At 36.7% G+C, this 22,182-nt stretch overlaps 1 protein-coding gene and 1 long non-coding RNA gene across 5 annotated transcripts in view; one reads left to right on the top strand and one right to left on the bottom strand.

Annotated features, from left to right (window-relative positions):
* The window catches only part of LOC138923486 (uncharacterized), a 37,581-nt gene extending 25,431 nt beyond the window's left edge, over positions 1-12,150 (bottom strand). The window contains exon 1 of the long non-coding RNA XR_011437149.1: positions 12,015-12,150. This is a non-coding gene — a long non-coding RNA (uncharacterized lncRNA). The remainder of the gene's footprint in view (positions 1-12,014) is intronic.
* The window catches only part of DTHD1 (death domain containing 1), a 66,440-nt gene continuing 46,371 nt past the window's right edge, over positions 2,114-22,182 (top strand). Inside the window, exons 1-5 of one of the 4 annotated variants that reach the window (XM_001495898.5) lie at positions 2,114-3,529; positions 5,511-6,126; positions 10,071-10,401; positions 12,976-13,155; positions 14,270-14,514. In XM_001495898.5, coding sequence (XP_001495948.4) covers positions 3,259-3,529; positions 5,511-6,126; positions 10,071-10,401; positions 12,976-13,155; positions 14,270-14,514 — 1,643 coding nt within the window. In that variant the 5' untranslated portion in view covers positions 2,114-3,258. Of the gene's footprint in view, positions 3,530-4,607; positions 4,744-5,510; positions 6,127-10,070; positions 10,402-12,975; positions 13,156-14,269; positions 14,515-22,182 lie in introns of those variants that run through there. The other 3 variants (XM_023638245.2, XM_014738825.3, XM_014738826.3) reach the window with 3 other exon arrangements.

The following is a 22,182-nucleotide window of genomic DNA, read 5'->3' as shown; positions in this document are numbered from 1 at the left end:
GAGGATAGCACAGGTCAAGGAGGCGAAGGAGAAAGGTTTTGGGTTCTTTTCCTTGCCCAGAGAAATAATTGCCCCACTTATCTACAAGGAAAAAAATGTATATTAGTCCAGGGATTCAGCATTTTATTATCAGTTTTATTCAATACCTAAAATGTGCATAGTATAAATTCTCCGTTGATCTCTTCTGCTTTCAAGGGTTTGTTCGCCACCTATTTATGATGACATTCAACTATGCCAATATTTACTGACATTTCTTTTGAATTTATAACATAGTCCAAAGAATTGTGCTGTGCTGTCTCAAACTCAACAAATCCAAAATTAATCAAATTATCTACCTATCAGGTCTAATGTTTTTCCTAAATCCCTTAACTTGATTAATTGTCTCACCATCTAATCAGGCATCTAAACTAAAAACTTTAATGATATTCCGCTACCAAGCACAGTCATTGCACCAGCACCAATAAATGTTTCTCAAATAAATGGATAGATAGGCTTTCAATGCTTTCTATTCCCGTCCTGCTGATGATCAAATTCTGTTCACCCTCCTTCAAATCCCCTCTCAAGACATCCCTTCCCTTGATGCGCTATTGCTGCTCCAATCCAGGCCCTCACACCTCCTAACGCTTGTGTCTCTACTGTTTAAGGCGGCTGTATCCATACAGCACAGATTTGGTCATATTTTAACTTGGTTCAAAAATATTTAATTTCTCCCTTTTGTCTGCAAAACAAAACTCCAATTTCTCCTCCTGACTCTCCACAATTATTAGACTCTTCTCTTGCTCCTTCCCCTGACTCATTAACTGAACCATCCTCTAAAGCCATACTTTCTGGCTTTTGTTTTTGGTGTTTTTTTTGGTGAGGAAAATTGGCCCTGAGCTAACATCTGTTGCCAATCTTCCTCTTTTTTTTTTTTAACTTGAGGAAGATTGTCCCTGAGCTAACACCTGTGCCAATCTTCCTCTATTTTGTATATGGGACGCCACTACTGCATGACTTGATGAGTGGCTTGTAGATCTGCACCCAGGATCTGAACCCACATACCCCAGGCCATGCGAACTTAACCACTACACCGCTGGGATGCTTTCCCATTTTTGATTCCACTGTGTCATTTCATAGCTCCATGTCTTTGATCATATTATATCCTATGCTCGCCTGTTCCTTTCCTCTATTGTCTACCCTGCTCAAATCCTGATCATCCTTTTTTCCATGTTTGAATTGTTCCTAACTCAAACAACTCCCAGGCCTCTAATCAGAATTAATTTTTTACTCCTCAAAACTTTCATAATACTTTATTCATACTTCTACTATAGTTTTCAACACAGTTGAAGCTGTATTTTATAATCCATTCATGTGTCTGCCTCTCTCTGAAGTCCTAAAAGGCCCTGTTCCCAGCACCTAGATAATACCTGGCCCACAGTAAATGCTATAGAAAGTTTTCAGAATCAGCACTGAATTAAAGCCATATATACATTATTATTGAGAATCAAATATATATTTCACAAGTTGAAGGAGAAAGCTAAAATAAAATTGAACCACAATGTCTTTAGTATTGAGAAGAGAGTGAAAAATATTAAAACAATGTCATCCATGATGTGATACGGACTGACATCTCAAAAAAGATCGCCTTTTCAGTGAACAAAAGATCACTAAAAAGTAAGATTTCTACTGGAGAATGAGCCTCCACTCCCACCCCCACCCTAGCCACCACTCCTCAGACAGCTCCTTTCCTTTTCCTTCAGACTCTGGACCACAAGCAGCTTGTGAGGACAGTATTTAGGCCTTGGTATTCATTCCTTATTCTTTATTCACTGGGTTTGTGTTCGCCCATCTCATCTTCCAGGTGTCACGAGTGTAGCTCTTAGAACCCCAGTGCTTAAGATGAGCTAATGCGATGCCTGTGGGAGGGAAGCATTCCGGTTCCCCTTGGAAAGATTTCATGTCATTCCAGTACCTCTGAGAGAACGTGGGCCTGTCTGGAATGTACTGCCCTCTCTCTGGTGCTGTGTTCTCCCTAATTAGAGGAGAGGATTGTAGAGGAGAAAGCAGGCTGTTTTGGGCTCCTCCACACACCCCCAGGATCCCCCACTCCCTGTAACAAGTTCTGTATTGCAATGGCCTTATATACAGTGTGCCAACTGAGGGGCCAGAAATGGTGAGAATTTGCTGTCTGAATTTTAATTATACTTGGCGAAGACTCATTGCTAGTTGAGGGAAAGCTACTCTTCAGGTTAACTTTCATTTAGTGAAGGGGCACTTTATCCAATTAAAGAGAAATTATCTGAGAGTAGAGGCCAAGTACCCATCTCAATCTTACTGCAGACCAGCCACAGAAGAAGGTACTGATTCCACTTACCCAACAAATGGTAACAGACTCTTCTCCAGCAAAGCAGTTGATTTTTAACTCTTTATTATAAAAAAATTATAAATATATACTAATTAGAATTGTAAAGATCCCACACGTAATCATTTTCAGCTTCAACAACTATTAACAATTATTATCCACCATTCCCACACTCCCACATTGTTTTGAAGCAATTCAGACATCATATTATTGCATTCATAAGTTTTGCTTTTTTTTTTTTGAGGAAGATTAGCCCTGAGCTAACTACTGCCAGTCCTCCTCTTTTTGCTGAGGAAGCCTGGCCCTGAGCTAACATCCGTGCCCATCTTCCTCTACTTTATATGTGGGATGCCTACCACAGCATGGCGTGCCAAGCAGTGCCATGTCCACACCCGGCATCTGAACCGGCAAACCCCAGGCCGCCAAGAAGCGGAACGTGCACACTTAACCACTGCGCCACCAGGCCGGCCCCTGCATTCATAAGTATTTTTAAGTATCACATAGGAATCTTACTGGCAATATTGTTGAAACACTTTACCTTTGATTAATAAACTCATTCTACCACAGAATTCATATTTTGTTGCCTTGAAACAAGCATAAATGGGGAGTCCATAGTATATTGAATGTGTAAAACTTCCACAGAGAGTTGGATTGCGTAAGCTGGCTCTGTCCCTGTGATTAATCTCTTCTGTACACAATGGCATCCAGGGTGCAGGAACGCCCCTCCCTTGGTCACCTAGTAACTTTTCACTGGTCAACAACAAGCTGAATAAACTATTATGTTGCGGAAAAGTGCTTGGCTAGCCGACTTGGATTATCTCCTAGATTTTAAGAGAAATAACCATCGCCAAGTTTGAATTTGCTAAACCTTTGGGCTTTGCTGGCAGGAAAAAAGCATTCCACTTTTGGAGCATAAAATGGATACAGAAGACATGGGCTCAGGTAAACTAGGCCAAATATTGAAGCAGATTTGGAGACAAAACCTGATGCTAAGGCAGGCGCTCCAGGGCGATGACCATTGGGGAGGGGCTAGTGGGGCCACTTGGATAGCCACAGTGGTCTTTCTGGGTCAAGAGCTCAGTGGAGCCCTTCACCAGCTCTTGGAACACACTGCTGGGACCCTGCGCTCCACCTGCCAGCAACTGTATATACTGCTTGACAAGGAGAATCACTGTTTCTGGAGACAAGGCAAGTATTTCTTTCATTTATTCTTTCTCTAAGAAATATTGATTGGGGCCACTCTGAGAGGAGTTAAGGAGCATACAAAGAAGGCTAAGATATAGTCTCCGCCCAAAAAGGACTAACAATTTAATAGGGGAAAGAAGATAAGACAAATGCACAATAAGGGAAGGGACATTGAGGCCACTTCCATTACAGACTTACAAATGAAGTGTGTTAAGACTTCATAAGCAGGCAAGATCCCATATTTAGAGCAGGGAATTGGGCATTTTGCTAGAACAAATGTGGTATTTAAACTGAAGCTTAAGGAACGAATTGGATTTATGCAGCTGGAACTTGGGAATCTTGAAAGAACATTCCAGGCAGAGATATTATTAGCAGGATCCAAGACTTAGAGGTAGGAAAATATAGGCCAAGTCTGAGGCAGAGCAAGTAGTTTTTCTATATTGGAATATGATGTTCTCTTTTTAGACTTATTTGAGCTTGACTCTATTAGTTGCAAAAACACTGGGAAGACTGGGGTGAGCTAGGATATGGAATTGGACCCTCTGACACACACTAGGAAGGGTGCAGTTTTTTGGGAGTAGTTATAGATGCTGAGAGGTCAGAAAAAAGGAAGAACATGGTATCTGATGAATATGATCCAAGACAACAGGTCTCTGAGATCTCTTGTTACGCTAGACAAGAAATTGGGGGGCATGATGAAATCCAACTCAATAATACAGCATCAAGGCAAGTGGGCAGGTCTCACCAATCAGGAATCCAGGGCACAAAATGTTAAGAAATTCAGTCTAGAGGGCAGATACTGGGCTTAGGGGAAGTCTGTCCAAAGGCAGCAAGACCCAGAGACCATCAGCTGGAGCTCATAGCCAGGACTCAAGACTCTGGAGAGAATTGAGTGTGGTCCTAGGCAGCATATCAAGACGAATACTTACTCATGAAAATGATAAGGACTCAGCTACCAGAACAGGAGTTTGAAATAAAGACAGGGTCTCAGGTACAAGATAAAAGAACAAATTGTCAGAACTAGAGCCCGAAGGTAAGCCCAGATTAGTGAAAGGATGATTTAGTGATGATTCTGAAAACACTGAGTTATGGAGCCTTAACTTACATATTCTTTAGCTCAGAATTGAATTCTAAAGATTGGAAAGTTACTAAGTCTGCAAGAAGCCATCAGGTGACCCCAGCTGTGAGGAGAGGAGGGACGAACAAATAAGAGAATGGTAAGAAATGAGGATGGAGTGAGAGATGATATCACATCAGATCATGGTGAGGGTTTACACCAGAGAGAAGAGGCTTGACTTGGTTATCAGTCTTTGATAAGCCACTGCAGGTTCTAATCGGAGAATTGGTACAATTAGAGCAATTCTTTGAAAGACTAATTTGAAGATTGCCAATGATCACCAGCTCAGCAGGAGGAATAGTGTACACCTAATCCAATTATCATGGCAAACAAAGCACACAGTAAAATAACAGCACCTGCATCCGCAGAAATAATGTGGCTATGGTATGCCTGCTACCCAAGTTTCATCTGGAATGTTCTGCTTAATTTTAGGCAAATAATTATAAGTGGATCATTAATAAACTATATAGTAAATTCAAAGGAAAGGGAACAATTCTCGTAACCATACCAAATGAGGAACGATTGAGGGAGATATTGACTTCAATTGAACAGAGTCTTGGGGTGGGGGCGGGGGAGCACGGTCATGATATGTCTGCAAGTATTCAAAGCGTTTCCAAGATGGATTAGAGGTACTCTTTGCCGTTACATTAAAAGGCAATTTGTCCCCAATTCCTGGATGTGTTAAAAGAGTGACAGTTGTACAAATAATTTCTCCTTCAGGAGAGAGAGAGACTTAAATGCCTGGTGAGGGTCTTTGTAGGTTTCTAAAATAATCTTGTCATACCTCATTACATGTTAGTGGAGAAACATAGTTTGCTTTAGTTTTGAATTTATTCTTTTCATGTGTCCGTGTGTGTATGTGTGTAGAAATCATTACTTTCATAGACTGCCTCATGAAAATAAATGAATATCTGGGGAGCACTGTTACGCTTCTAAAGAGAGAAGAAAAGGAGATGTGTAATTTATGTGGCATGCGTGATGAATGTGATCCACTGCAGACAATGCCTGCCATTCAAGATATCAAAGCAACAGACATTGCTGCAAGAGAGGAACAAAATGTCATAGAAACAGCTACTGTTTCTCCTGCAGATGGAGAAGAAAGTCATTACACAAACCAGGTCCAGTTAAAACAAAATAAAACACATATGAGTTCAGAAATAGTGGAAAAAGAAAACAAGACATCATTGAATGGAGATGGAACGGGGCAAGAAGAGTCACAGAACAAAATGTTCCCAGATAATCCAGAAGTTGAAGATAATAAACAAAAAGAACACATGACTGTTGAGAACATAAATGGCAGCAGGGAAGAGATGCATGACGTAATCCAGACAACAGAAAGAGAAATTCAAGGGACCTCAGAAAGTCAAAGAGAAGAGATTACCACATCCTCAGTAACATGTGATATCTCCAATGAATATGTGAATAATGTTCTTCCCAATGATTCAGAGAGTCTAAAGCAAAAGAATAACATAATGGAAAAGGAGTAAGTAAATGCAATGTGAGAGATCTTGTATATGCTTACTTATATGTGTGTTTCTATAGTTAGTATCCATAGTATTTATACATGAATAAAATTTTATATTTCCATTTCAGATCCCAAAAAGGTACTGTAAATCAATAATTCAGTTTAAATCACTTCCATAACAATTTATATGGCTGCTATTACTAATATTATTTATTTCTTATAGCTTTAGGAAACAAGCATTAAAGGTGTCTTTAAAGGAAGAAGAAATTGACTATATAATAAATTATAATTTTTATTATAATTATTTATATTTTTATTATAATTTATTATTTATATAATAAAATGGTTAAAATGAATGATTGTCCAGAACATGGACTCCTTTCTAAATCGCTGCTCTTTCTATTATAATAAGTACCAGCTAAGAAGCTGCGGAGTGTTCAAATATTAGGAGAGAATTTTCTAGCCCCAGATTTATTTTATTTATATCCTGAAATAAATTGTCAGACTTGTTTTATTTATAAATCGTTATGAATTCTTACCCTGTGTCTATAGAACTCTAGGGGGCTCATGAATAAGCTTTGGGAAGTTCTTAAAATTGAATGTATATTTTCATACCTATTTTATCTTTATGGAGATAAAACAGAGCCTTAATCAGATTCTCAAAGAGCCCATGACTTCAAAAAAAATGTTAACGTTGACTGATCTATTTTATGAATTATCTCCCCATAGAAGGGAGTAATAATCCCTATTTGTCCAAATAAAATAAAATATTCACAAACCATATTTTCCCAGCAAACTTAACACCTTTAGAAGGCAATGAGGAATAACGAAAAAAAAAAACCACTGGTTTGGGAGTCAGACAGCCTTAAATTTTATCTCCTCTTTTATTACTCCTAGTTCTGTGACCCTGGGCATCTTGCTTTATTTCTTAGCCCCATTTTCTTCTTTGTAGAAATCATATATACTTCCTGGGCTCATTTGGTAAGGTGAAATGAGAAAATGAGGTAAAGGGTCTAGCACTGTGCCATTTTGCCGATGTTCACGCTCAGCTCAATGTTTGCATGTCAATTTATTTCACTCCCAACAACCCTCACTTTCTCTAGCTCCCACACACTACCAACGTTCAGTTATCCCCACCCTGCCATGATGTGTGATGCTCTTTCAGATGTACTATACCATTTCCAGGACAACACAACAACTGAGTCTCTGAGCTCAAGCAAGCCATTTTGCTCATTTTGACTTTAGTTATCTCATCTGTAAAATGAAGAGGTTGGGCTAGTTTAGCTGTGATGTCCCTACAGGTCTGAGAATCTAATGAATTCTATAGATGTCATAGCAGTACATTTATGGTTTGAAAGACTTACTGCCCCTGCAAAACAACTATTAAAGTAGTCAGTGTGTGGTTGCCCACTGCACTTGAGAAAAACATCAACACTTCATATCCTCCCATTCAGAAATGACTCAAAGCATCAACAAATGAGTCATTGCTGAACCACTCCCTCTAACATCTCTTTAGGTGTTCCCTAGTTAGTGATTTCCTCTTTGTGGCATCCAAACCAATTCTGCTTGGCTTGCATATTTAAGGAGATGACTATTCATTTCAATCCCTCAGGCTAGGAAGCCATCATGCCACATAAAAGATGTGTGTTATAAACAAAACCGAGCTCAGAATCTGTTGTGATTCCTCCCTGGATACGTTTTTGTTTTTTGTTTTTGTTTTTTTTTTTAGATTTTATTTTTTCCCTTTTTCTCCCCAAAGCCCCCCGGTACATAGTTGTATATTCTTTGTTGTGGGTCCTTCTAGTTGTGGCATGTGGGACGCTGCCTCAGCGTGGTCTGATGAGCAGTGCCATGTCCGCGCCCAGGATTCGAACCAACGAAACACTGGGCCGCCTGCAGCGGAGCGCGCGAACTTAACCACTCGGCCACGGGGCCAGCCCCGTCCCTGGATACGTTTTTGAAAAAAGCCTATCTCTTCTAGTGTAGTCATCCTAATAGGTACAGACTCAAAGGGAAAGAAAACTAGAATAAACCAATGTGATAATTTCAGCAGCTGGACTAGATCTATATGATTAGGGCTAGAGGCAATGGAAGCATTTACAGATCTCCTCGCTCTACCTCATACATCAGTCTTTTGGAAGAAGAGTGTATTGAGATGGTTTCCAGGGCACAGAACAGAGTCATTTTTGAAGTCATACGAGACTGGGTCACTGTATCTTCTATTAAGCAATGTTCCTCATTTCCTGTCACTATCATGAGAGAATACTCAAATAGACCAACGTACTGGGTAATTTTCTATTCCTTCTAACTTTATGGGTTCAGAATTGTAAATATAAATAAATAACCCTCTCTACAATTCAACATTTTTTTTTAGATTTCTGTGTTAAAGAGCACTGTACAATTCAATTTACTAATAATTTAAAAATAGTTAAACCTGATTATTCTAGAACTGGTTATTAATGCTGTATTTGCTATAGAAGCTCTTATTTCTCTTTGATGTGGCTTATATTTCAGTCATTCCGTTGGTATGAAATGAGAAGTAGTAAAAGAGGAGAAACTCAAGCTGGTAATTTTAATATAGAGATCTAACATTTATTGAGCCCCCATTTTATGCTAAACCACTATTATTAAAAGCTTAACTATTTTATCTCATTCAATCTTCACACCATTGTGGAATAGGTATTATTTTCAGTTTGTAATGGATAAAAAACCAGTTCTGGGGCCGGCCTGGTGGCACAGCGGTTAAGTGTGCACGTTCTGCTTCTCGGCTGCCCAACATTAACCAGTTTGGACCCCGGGTGCAGACATGGCACTGCTTGGCAAAAGCCATGCTGTGGTAGGGGTCCCACGTATAAAGTAGAGGAAGATGGGCATGGATGTTAGCTCAGGGCCAGTCTTCCTTAGCAAAAAGAGGAGGATTGGCAGTAGTTAGCTCAGGGCTAATCTTCCTCAAAAAAAAAAAAAAGCAGTTCTTTGAAATGATTTGAGGAGGTATGATATTATACTAGAAAGCTTGGGCTTTTGGGTCAAAGATAGATATCTGTGTGATCTTCAGCAAGTTACATTTTCTAAGCCTCAGTTTCCTTATCTGTAAAATGGTGATGATAGTTGTACCTGCCTGACCCCATAGTGTGAGGATTGAATGAAATAACGTGTAGCCTAAAACCTGGTCCATAGAAAGGGCTAAATATTAGCTCTTTTAATAATAACTATTGCTATTTAAGGTCAAATAGTGACTGATGTCAAATTTAAATTCCAATCTACAAGACTCTAAAATCTTTGGAGAAGGTGTTGGTATAAAAAGCAAGAGTAAAACAAATGGTCAAGATAAGCTTTTGGATTGATTTGTTGAGAATTGTAAATATTCTGTTTCTAATTACCTCACTTAATCACATGTTTGCTGTACTTTTGTACCTTTCTCAGTTTTTCTAAAAAATGTAATAAATATCATCATTTGATCTAACATATTTAGACAATTCCAATACTGGATATATATTTACTCCTTTTTCTCAAAATGTAGGAAACTATTCAGGTATTAGTATTTGGTTTATCAAGAAGCTTCAGCAATCTTCGGATTCACATTATGAAGTGAAGTGAACAAAACTGAGGAATGAATCAACCACTTAAATAATAATAGTAATAGCAATAGTCACCAAAGTAGTAATAGCTAACATATATATCACTGTGACAGGCACAGTTTTTTAATGACTTAACATATAATAGTTCATTTAATTCTCACAGCCTTCTTATGAGATATGTATTGTTTTATCCTCACCATTTTACAGTTGAGGACACTGAGGTACAGAGAGGTTGAGTATCTTGCCAACGTCACAGAGTCAGTAAGGAGGAGAACTGAGATTCACACCAAACAAGGTGGCTCTCGAGTTTGTGCTCTTATGCATTTAGCTATATATTACATAAATCAAATAATTCGAAAATGTTTTCCTTTTCTTTCCCGGCAGGTATCTTCATGTGCTGAGTGATGATACTGGCCCCCAAGTGTCTTGTTACATTACAGCACCAGCATACGTTCTACAACATCTAGAATGCCGGATAATTAATAGCATGAGTTCTTTAATAGTGAGTGATAATGAAGAGTTGGTCAGCAATGTCATCACTGTTGAGTGCTTAGATATGGAAAAGGGAATTCCATTTCCAATATGCATAGCAATTCCTTTTACGGCACGTTACAGGGGAAATTACAGAGACATCATGGTGAAAGTGTCTGATGTAAACCTTCAGACAAGTTACCTAACCCCAAAGGCACTGGAAAGACCACGAGGAAGTTACAAGGTTGGTAAATTCTTGGCTGCATCTGCATTTGTTGTTTGACTCCTCTTCTAAATATTACTCAAACTACCAGATTTTAGTGTAGATAGAACCGCTCCTTTGGTAACAAATGGAAAGGTTGGCAAGATGTATGCCAGTGAATTCGTGCTTTTTTGGCCATCCATAAAAATCAAAGAGCGGAAGTTATTGCCCAAAGTTGGGAATGAAGAACTAGAGTCTAGGACCCAGCAAATGTTGTATTTTCACCTGAGAAACAAAACCAAAATCATGGCTTAATTAGCTTCATGCCTTACACTAGTTTTAGACTAACATTTCTAATGTGATGGATCTCTGTCTAAATTTAAGAATGTTGAATCCCTAGATGGTAGTAGCTTTATTTTTATCATTCATGGGTTGGAGAAATATGTTAAAAATGAACAATTGTGTGTGTGTGTGTATGTCTTTTAGATAGTTATTAAGTCCATAAATGGTGTTTAGTCTATACATGGTAGACAGTATATGTGGTAGTTAAGATGTGGGTTGTGGAGGAAGATTGGTTGGGTTTGAAATCTGGTTCCTACACTTCCTTGCTGTGCGAACTTGAGTAAATTATGTAATCTTGCTATGACTCAATTTCTTCATCTAAAAAATGAACACAATAATAGTGTTTACCTGATAGGATCATAAGGATTAAGTGAGAAAATACACTTAAGAAGATAAAATGAAGCCTGTAAACACACGTTAGTAGTTACTAAATTGTCATTTTTTATGGTAGACTCTATTGTAATAACTCTGAGGCCCTCTAGGGTCCCAAATTCGTATGTTTTAAAGAGAGAATATACATAATTATTAAACTTAGCATTAAGTTTATGGGAACTAAAGTTTAAGGTTCTTCTGTGGGCCACTGAACTTATTTTTAAACAATTAAAATATTTGTCTTTTCAGCTATTTATGTAAGTTGTCATGGTTTGAAGAGGAGAGCAGGGAATAAATGCAAAAACAATTCCATTAATGTAAGAAATTCTTTATAGTACATCTCTCCTTTTACTGATTTGGGTCTTTTCTGAGTTTCAGACAAGGTTATATAGTTGGTATGAAAGCTAAGCCTGTTCTAATTATTTACTCCAATTCAGGCAACTGATACATTTTATATTTAGTCTAGGAAGCCCGTAAGTATAGTAGTCTGGTCAGTATTGCCCTTGATTGTAGCTTTTTCATCTTGACCAGTCTGTGTGACTGTCATAATAAAAACAAAAACTGCTCACAGCACATGTACTTTTCACAAAATGGGCATGAAAAATGCTTAGTAAATGGATAGTCAAAGCAAAAGAAAAAAAATTAAGGGAACCATTGTCTACTGGAAAGAATAAAAGCATATAATTTTCTTTTTACAGTTTTCTAATGGTAGTTATTCCTATTTTTAGATCAACAAAATTTAAACTCTGAATTCTTTTCAAATTTTTATGTGGTTCATACAGCATTTGAGAATTCTAATTCTGGAGTCAGATAAAGCATCGTCAGAGTTTTGTTCATGACACTCCCTTGCTAAAAAACATTTCCAGTTCCCCAGTAACTGTCAAATGTGCTCTACACTCATGACAACCACCATCAGTTCCCAGAAGATCCTCCTTTCTTACCTCTCACCTTTTTCCCTCCAGCCAATTAAGAACATTCATCGCGTCCTTTATTTTCCCAGTGACGGATATATGCAGTGGTATTGTGAAATCTCTTCCTTAGTCAGTTTTCAAATGACAGATTACTTTCCATTGTGATTGTCCCTGAAATGTTTGTGTGTGTGTCTGCATGATTATCCACTCACGCCGGGGTGGAGTCGGGCTGCTGTTTTTGGAAGCGCGAATAGACCAAATTTCTTCAAAGTCCTGCTCAGTTTAAGCTTTGGTGATTATATAAGTAGATAATTTTGTTTTCATTTACGTACTCAGTTCCTTTTTTGTGTGACAAAAAGGCTTAAATAAGTGCCTGCATATATGCATTACAAATTTACATGTCACTATATAAAAATAGTCTCTTTTTGCAATCATTAGCTCCTGCTGCATGGAAGAGAGAAATAGAAAAAATGACTTTACTGAGAGATTATGAGTTGTCAGAAGGAAGAATTTGCTGACAGTACAGGTGCTGTAGCATTTGTGTAAACTACCCAAATGATGAAATTTCAGTACTTGGAATTCCCTAAAACAGAGTTGAATCTTCTGGATAAAGGCCAATATTTAAAGTCCACTCTGGTAAAGGAGGATAGGATTCCAAAAATAATTAATACTAGTGAAAACACTAAATGTGATTGCCCATTATACATATACATTTTGGGGGGAATTTAATATAAATATAAAACTACATTCTTTCTTTCTTTTCTATCGTGTGGTCCAAATTTGAGAAACTCCTAGTATCTATTCATACTTCATCTCATGAAAAGACCATTCATTTGGGGTTAATGAAATCATCCTCAATTGTGGGAGATTGCAGAGACAACATACACATTTTTTTTTCACAGTCGCAGGGTATGTACAGCACGTATTTCCAGAACAGTGCTGTGTTAATGTCCTTTGATGTCCTTGTCTTAATGTCCTTCAATCCTTACAGGGGATCTGTGCTGAAGTGAAAGTTTACAAGTTGGGTATCTTTTCTGTTGTGTCTTGTTTAAAGAAAGAGTCCTTCACAATAACAAAGAAAGGCCTTACTCTTAAGCCAAGCATGGATTCTCGAATATCCTTAAATTACCCTCCAGGAGTGTTCAACTCGCCAGTGCTTGTACAGTTAAAGGTAAATATTAGAAACTGGTGAGTTCCTTCTCACAGGAAGGAACTGTAAGATCTGTGAGATCTTGTGGGTCATCAAACATAGTCCTAAAAGGTGAAGAAGATAGAGATATTTAATATAACAGTAGATGAATTCATCTCCTACAATTTTAATGACCTAACATATAGTGTTATTAGTAATGAAGTGATGTTTTGGAGGATATTGAATCTCATCCCAAAATAAGTCCCTGCTTTATTTGAAAGGGTTTCCTAGCTAATATTTTGTGTTGTTTTATTTATGATGCTTATTGACAAAAACATATGTTGAGTATCTGTGATAGAATTGATGCCAGACATTGGGAGATTCACATGATTGGTGATTCTACCAGAAAGGATGGTAAAAAAGGGTACTTAATTAAAATATTTATGATTATGAATATTTGGTTATACTAAGTTATAAAACAGCCATTTTTAGAACAAGGATTTAACATATACAAACACTATTTGCAAGGTGTGTAATGATGTATCAATGCACATTTTAGAAGACAGACTTCCTCCACATTCCCTGTCCTTCTAGCTTCAACTCTCCCCCATGCTCTCCGATTTCTTCTAGTTGTTACCATAAATGGTAAGCAAGGAAGAAAAGTGAGGAAGAAATGTTAGGAAGACAACATATTGTGAATAATTTATTCATAAATATTTTCCATAAACTTTGAAATATTGGAATCATGCTAGTTATTTTTATTAGTCATTCTTATGTAAGAGGAAACAAATAAATATAGTCTTGTTTCTCTAATTTCTGAAGATCACTTGATCTAACAATAGTTCTAATTAGAAATTATGTAAAACGTCTATTTTGTTTTCTAGGTCATTTTGTTGCCTACAATTAAGAGCGTTTCTCAGTTATTTATAACATAGGACAGGGAACCTAGATTTCAGAAAGACTTTGTAAGAAGGAGACCAAATGCTGTGCTCTATTTTATAAATTAATGCAGTGCTGACGCCAGTAAATAATGCATACAGAAATCAATGGATCTATGTTCCATCAGATATTCAGAAAATTGGCTTAGAAATGTGCTGATACTTTGAATCTTTTGCTATTAAAATATAGGAATATATACATTTTTTTCTTTGTTTAGGTCCAACCAGTTGACCCCTCTCTGGTGGCATATTTAAAAACACAGCAAGATACTTCCTACCTGGTACTATGCACAAGTCCTCTGATTCATGTTCAGCACCCATCAACACACCCTTTTCAGGAGCCAGTCACTGTATTCCTACCTTGTTCTTCACAGCCTGATAAAAAGAATCTTAGCTCTGAGATAGAGCCTAAAAGAACAGCTAGTGCCACAACAAACAAGATTATACCTTTATACCTCAACAGGTGAGTTAGATCTTAATATCTCTAACTGACTTGATGGTAAACAAGGAAACTTAAAGGATTAAAAAAGGTAATCAGATGTCTTGTATTTAAACATAAGCATTGAAATATTATGAAATATTTTTAATATAGAAATAAAATATTGTGGATCTACAAAGGGAAATAATTTTAGCTGTAATGGGCCCAAAATTACGCTGTGTGATAAGATCGATAAAAAGAGGTAAAATGAATCCTTGCTTTCAAAGAATTTATAATATGGTTAATTACAAAGATGTGATATGGTGATTTTAATTAATTTATTTGAGTGTTCTGTTAATAGAGGAAAAAGATTAACCTGACCTTTCCCAAAACAAATTAAGTTTGAATCTATATTTGCCATATAGATGGATTCCTTCCTTTCCTAATTTTTATAATTTAACAAAATCTTCACCAATAAGACAATTATACATATCAAGTTACCAGCCAGAAATGAAATTGGAGATGAAATGCCAACAACAAATAGGGTGCACTGAATAATAGTAATCCTGAGCTTAACTTCTGTACTTTCATTTAGTACTTTTCCTAATGAAAAAGGTAGAAGGGAATTTTCTATTCGTTGATTCTGAAGGGAAACATTTTTTCTTTGAAAAACTAGAAGAGGAAGAAACTAGTTCAGACACTTAATTGAAATAATAACTACTGTTAATTGAAAAGTTTAATGTGCCAGTTTCCTCATGTATATTATTTCATCCAATCTTCCTATCACTTTATCTTCGTTGTATCAGTGAGAAGACTGAAACTCAATGAGACTAAGAACTTTTGCAAGTACCTATACCTACCAACTGGTGCAGCCTTGGTGTAGACTCACACGTCTCTGTTTCTAATCGTGACTCTACCTACCATCATTATTTAGTTTGAGGTTGCAAGACTAGAGATTGAGAAGTGGATTATTTTTTCTTTCCCACTATGTTTGCAATTTAGAGGGCTGGAAATAGTAGAAAGTTGGGTTGTAGCTGGGAGAAGAAATCAAACTTTCTCTAGTGTTAGATCAATAGAGAGAAGATAGAAATATAGACATGATCCGGTTATATATACTTTCGCTACTTGGATACATATATATATCTCAAGTGGCAATTTAGTTAATCCATGTTCTTATATATCATGGTAAAGTAAGATTTAAAACCAGAAATGTACTGGAGATTCCAATTTAAAATGTATCAGTCTGATAGATTAAGACATTCTCTTTAAATATCCCCTAAGATACCTATATATATATTTAAAGATAAGAACTTAACCCTAAAAATTGATTCTGACTGGTAACCTGTGGTTAGAATCTAGTATTTCTACTGTCTATAGAGTGGATGGCAAAAGATTAATGAAAATAATTTGTGACTGACATGTACTTTATATCATAAAACAAAGCAGCGGTATTTGCCAGAAAGATGATAGAAAAAACTATTTGGCTATTCCCGATTGTGTAACTGATAGTCTACGTACACCGATGAGAATATAAATTTATCCCTGTAATGTACAAATATCATTTTTGGAAGTGATTGGATCAGTGTTCCTTTGCCCCTCCTTTGTTATATTTCCACATACCTCAGACACAGAGCAGAATGTAGAGAGAAATTGGAGGCAGCATATTGCATTGCCAAAAATGAAATTCCCACAACCCTAGGGGTAAAGGTAGGTGCAATAAGAGCCCTAACAGAAATGCATACTGAGGCTGGCACATTTTCATACTCTCAGTCGATTCAAAGCATTGGAAATCCAGTTAGCACAGGTAGGAGAGGGTTACACCTTAGTCCAGAGGCATTTATACCTGGTAAAAATGACTGGACACTGAAAATTTGTTTAGAAGTGATGCATGCGGATCTGCCCTCCAAATATGTGAAAGAGATTCAAATGGCTACCAAACTGAAACTGGGTAAATGACATTGATTCAAGGACAAGAAAAAACAAAATCCTACATGGTATCTTAAGGAAAAAATCAATACCAAACAATACCAAGATTTCAGAAGAAGAATGAAAGCAACAAAAAAACAAGCTATAGAAATGAGGAAAAAGAACATCATCTTGACATTTCACAGAAATTTGAATAATGAGAATTATGGTTATCCAGAACATATTACAGAAATCTATTTTGTAGGTTTAGTAGTAGGCATAATTTCCAAGAAACAGAAAGTCATCAGGACAGACCAGGAAAAGATGAAAGAACAAGAGGATGAGATACAAGATAATAGCTAAGATGGAAATCAATCAAGGCATGATAAGGAATCTTTTGAAGTGATGTAACCCAATAATTATAGTACCATTAAAGAAGATACCAACACAAAGACGTAATAATCAAAGGCGCCGTTGAATTTAATTTTCTGATGTTGATTAAAACCTTGATTTAGAAAGTGCTGATTGATTATGACACAAAATTTACGAGAAAAATCCCATACTTAGACATAACATGGCAAATTGAAATGCAAGTTTAACTAAAATATAATTTTATAAGCATCCACTCAGCAGAAACAGATTAAGTAAAAAGGAGTAAAATTAGTCTAGCCTCAGTCTCATTCTTCTCAGCACGAAATATCAGGAAAAAATGGACAAATTCCTTCACAGTTTTGAAGGGAAGATGTTGTGAAGTCAGAGTTTTAACCCAACAAAGTTTTTTTTCTTAATACAAGAGGTCATAAAGTGTACTACTCACATGTTATTAACAAAATAGATAAATAGATAAAATTAATGAGCTGACTGGATAAAGTGAAATTTAAGAAATCAAGAATAGAAGTCTTTTTTATTTTTAAAAACCTAGTATTGAACATAAATAATATAAAAGCAAAAGGAAAAAGAAAAAGTGAAAAAAGTTCATATAGCAAAGAGATAGAAAGAAAACAGCATGGTGACATTAAAGAGAAAACTTTAGATAATATAAATAAAATCATCAATTGTGACAATAAATAGAAATGGGTTAAACATAATTTATACTGTTGTCTATCTTAATCTTTAATATTTTTAATACTTCATAGGCTGTATTTAGGATGATTTCCTTGGATTTATCATATATTTTACCAATTTTCCCATCAGTGTTTAAATTGCTCATTTTAATTGTTATTCTCATTTCTAAAAGGCTATGACTACATTTTAAAATTTTTTTCCAGGCAGCTTCATTTTTTCTTTAGGTTTTCTATTTCTTCCTTTATTCCTTTAATAATTGTAAACATACTCATTTTATGGTCTCATTCAGATTATTCCATCTTCTATTAGTGTGGTGTTTCCCATCGTATCTCCTAGCATACTGTAATCTAGTACATTGTCTATCACGTTAATTCCATTCTATGAATCTTCCCCTTTGAAATTCATTTCCAAGTATTGATTATAATTTTTGATCAGATCAACTTTTGTTCTCCCCTGCTCTCCCACCCAAAGCAGCTATTGTGTGCTTCTTTGTTGTTTCTTGAGCCAATGTTCAAAGAGATTTTGATTGTTTTTGTTGTTTCCCCTTTCTGGGCTAATGCTGCCCTTTTGGGATTCCAGTTTTATAACTGAGTTAGTTCCAGCTAATGGCTAGAGCCTGTATCTGATGTCCCCGAGTACATGTTAAAATGCAGCCCCCACACACCTAGTTTGTGTGCATGGCCAGTGGGACGGGGGCAGGCTGATGAGGGTGGAAAAATGTCATTTCTCCCTAATGCTATTGGTTTTAAGATTATCTTACGCAAATGTAATATGTGAGTGATACACAAGAATATTTGTGAAATATGTGTGTTTTATCACACACTAATAAAATGGGCAAATTGGTAAAGCTACCACATAACTTAAGAAATTGGATATTATCAATACAATTGCATCTCCTTACTTGCCCCTCACTGTCCCATCCCCTCTCCCTACCACAACTGCTCCTCGTCCTTCCAAAGTTAACCAGTATTTGGAAATTTCGAATTATTCCTTTGCTTTTATTTACTTTTTTTTTTTTTTGAGGAAGATTAGCCCTGAGCTAACATCTGCTGCCAATCCTCCTCTTTTTGCTGAGGAAGACTGGCCCTGAGCTAACATCCATGCCCATCTTCCTCTACTTTATATGTGGGATGCCTACCATAGCATGGCTTGTGGAGTGATGCCATGTACATACCCGGGATCCACACTGGCGGACCCCAGGCTGCTTAAGCGGAACGTGCGCACTTAACGGCTGCACCACCAGCCGGCTCCTTTTATTCACTTTTTAGTTTTGTCGTATATATTTTTATTCATCCCTATACAATGTGTTGTTTGGCTTTGTCTGTGTTTGAGGTTTGTAAAAATGCTATCCTACTGTGTATATTCTGATGGTCTTGCTTTTTCATTTATAGTTGTGTATGTTCATTCTCACTGCTATGTAATATTCTATTAAATAACTATGTATTTTATTTATCCATTTTCCTATTGATGGCCATTTGGGTTGTTTTCAATTTTTTGCTATAATAGTACTAATGTGGGCTTGGTGAACCAAGGAGTCGAAAGAAAGATTTCTTGGATTCTCAAGGTCTGGTAGTAGTGCTCCTTTATTCAGGGAATAGCATGGGGACAGGACCCATGGGCAGTGAAGAGCTGCAATGTGTTGAGGGCAGGGCTAAATTTATAAGGCATAGGTATGCAGTTATTTCTTTACAAGACAAAGGAAAGATTATGTGAAAAAGTCGTTAAAATGGTATCAGTGCAGGTAGGGTCTAGTTATTGAGTGGTCCTATAACTTTGGATATGAATCAGGCCCGATCAGGTCAGGACATCCTATACTTCCAGGAAGATGATGTAGATTGGTGTGTAGGGCAGGACGCCTGGGGCGTCTCTCCCTGGGGCAGCCTTGATCTTCATCAGCACTATTATCACTATTCTTGACTCAAAGAATATTTGTGCAAGTACTTCTTCAGGGTATGTACCTAGAAATCGAATTGATGAGTAGTAGGATATGCACATATACGGTTTACAAGTTTAACAAAATGGTAGAACTAAACTACAATCTCCCACTCTTGCTTCTCATCTTCTCCAGTCTTGCATATTGTCAGATTTTGTAATTTTGAAAATCTAATAGGAATAAAATAGATCTCATGTAATTTTTGTTTTTTTTTTAAAGATTGGCACCGGAGCTAACAACTGTTGCCAAACTTCTTTTTTTTTCCTGCTTTTTTTTTCTCCCCAAATACCCTCAGTACATAGTTGTATATTTTAGTTGTGGGTTCTTCTAGTAGTGGCATATGGGACGCCGCCTCAATATGGCCTAACGAGCGGTGCCGTGTCCACGCCCAGGATCAGAACCCTGGGCCACCGAAGCAGGGTGTTCGAGTTTAACCACTCAGCCACGGGGCCAGCCCCCCTCATGTGGTTTTAATCTGCAATATTCTGATTACAATGAAGCTGACATCTTTCATAATGTCTTTTCTTAGATATGTTTGTTTCATAATGTCTTTTCTTAGATATGTTTGTTTCCTTAGATGTAAATGTAAAATGTCTGTTAAAGTCACGTTTCTTATATATGAAATGTTCGTTGGTCGTTTTGAATTTTTTACATTGATTTGTAGGATTTCTTCTCATATTCTCAATGACAATCCTTTGTCATTGAGAATCCACTTTGTGTCTTGTATTTTCATATTTATGTGCCAAATTTATCATTTTTTTTTTTTTATGATTAGTGCTTTTTGTCCTGGTCTTAAAATACTTCTATCTCCTGAAATGATGAAAATGTTCATCTTTATTATTTTCTAATTTTAAAGATTTGAATTTCATATAAGTCTTTAAACCATCTGAAATTGACTTTTGCCTACAGCGTGAGGTAGGAATTCAATTTTTTTTCACATGGATAACATTTTCCAAGGATTGTTTATTGAATCTTTTTTCTTTCCCCAACAGTCTGCAATGCCTCCTCTGTCATAGAACACATTTCCTTATTCTGGGCTGTTCCATTGGTCAGTCTTTTAATCTAGTTTTCAGCCAATCTAACACTGTCTTAATAATTATGGCTTTATAATATGTCGATATCTGGTGGGTAAATCACATCCTATTCTTCTTCAGGAGAACTTCGGTTTTTCTCTTCAAACTCTCCCATTCAAATAAAATAGAATTAGTTTGTCAAGGTTCACAAGAACAAACTCTGTTGGGACTTTTATTGTAATTGCTTCAAACCTATAGGTCAATTTGAGGGAAAATGACATCTTTACCATATTGAGTCTTTTAATCTATTACTATAATGTATTCTCCTATTTGTGTAGTTCTCTGTCTTCCAATGAAGTAAAAAGTCTTCATATACGTACTACACTTGCTTTGCTAGACTTATTCCTAGATACTTTATTGTTTTCGCTAGAATTATAGATAGTATTTAAAATTTTTGTTTCTGTTTGATGGGCATGTATATATGTATTTATATATATATGGATATAGTGGATTTTTCTACATTGATATTGAAGCCAGCCACCTTTCTAAACTCTCTCAATATTTCTAATATTTTTTTGAGAATTCCTTCAAGTTTTTAACATAAATTCCTATATCATCTTTAAGCAATGACAGTTATGTTTTCCCTTCCAGATATCATGTTTAAGTTTTTAATCCATTTTGAGTTAACTTTTGTATATGGTTCCGATTTTGTTCTTCTGCATGTGGATATCCAATTTTCCCAAAACTATTTATTGAATAGAATGTCCTTTCCGCATTGTGTGTTTTTCACATCCTTGTCAAAGATCAATTGACTACAGATGGGTAGATTCATTTCTAGGCTCTCTGTTCTCTTCTGGTGGTCTATTTGTCTATTTTCATGCCAGTACCACACTGTTTTGATTACTGTAGCTTTATAATATATTTTGAAATCAAGAGTGTGATGCCTCCAGATTTAGTCTTCTTGCTCAAGATTGATTTGGCTATTCAGGGTCTTTTTTGGTTCTATATGAATTTTAAGATTTTTTTTCTATCTCTGTAAAGAATGCCCTTAGCATCTTGACAGAGATTTTATTGACTCTGTAGATCACTTTGGGTAGCATGGACATTTTAATGATGTTAATTCTTCCAATGCATGAGCACAGGATGTCTTCCTATTTGTCTGTGTATCTTTTTTTTGAAATAGAATTTTGCTAGATGTTTCAGTTGTCTATTCCTGCATATCAAACAACTCCAAACTACTCCAAATATTTTATTATTTCTCATGACTCTGTGGGTTGTTTTGGGCCTCAGCTGGCTGGTTCTTTTGTTGATCTTGCTTGAGGTCTATTCTGCATTCCAGTAAGATGGTGTCTGTGGGTTGGAAGTCCAAGATGGCTTTATTTACACGTCTGGAGGTTTGGCAGTGATAGCTGGAAGCCTGGCCTCAGCTGGTATGCAGAAATGGTTGGGCCTCATTTTCTCTCCATGTAGCCCCAAGGCCTCTTTCTTCCTACCTGACTTCTCCATATGGCCTCATTCTGTCATGTGGTCTTTCCAGGAGTGTAGTGGGACTACTTATTTGGAGGATCAGGCCTGCAAAAATGCAAAAGCAGTTGCTGCCAGGCTTTCTTAATTCTTAAGCCTGGAATTATCAGATCATCACTTCTGTAGCATTCTATTGATTTTAAAGCCAAACACAGAGCTACCACTGGTTCACTGAAGGAGAGTGCTACACAAGGGCATGAATACTGAGAGATATGGTTAGCATCTTTGGAGACTAGCTACCACGTTTGGCATAAGATTCTAGACTTACATTGA

This window comes from Equus caballus, chromosome 3, assembly GCF_041296265.1.
Source record: "Equus caballus isolate H_3958 breed thoroughbred chromosome 3, TB-T2T, whole genome shotgun sequence".
Taxonomy (NCBI): Eukaryota; Metazoa; Chordata; class Mammalia; order Perissodactyla; family Equidae; genus Equus; species Equus caballus.
Note: the sequence above shows the minus strand (reverse complement) of the source record. Positions and strands in the feature narration are given on the sequence as shown.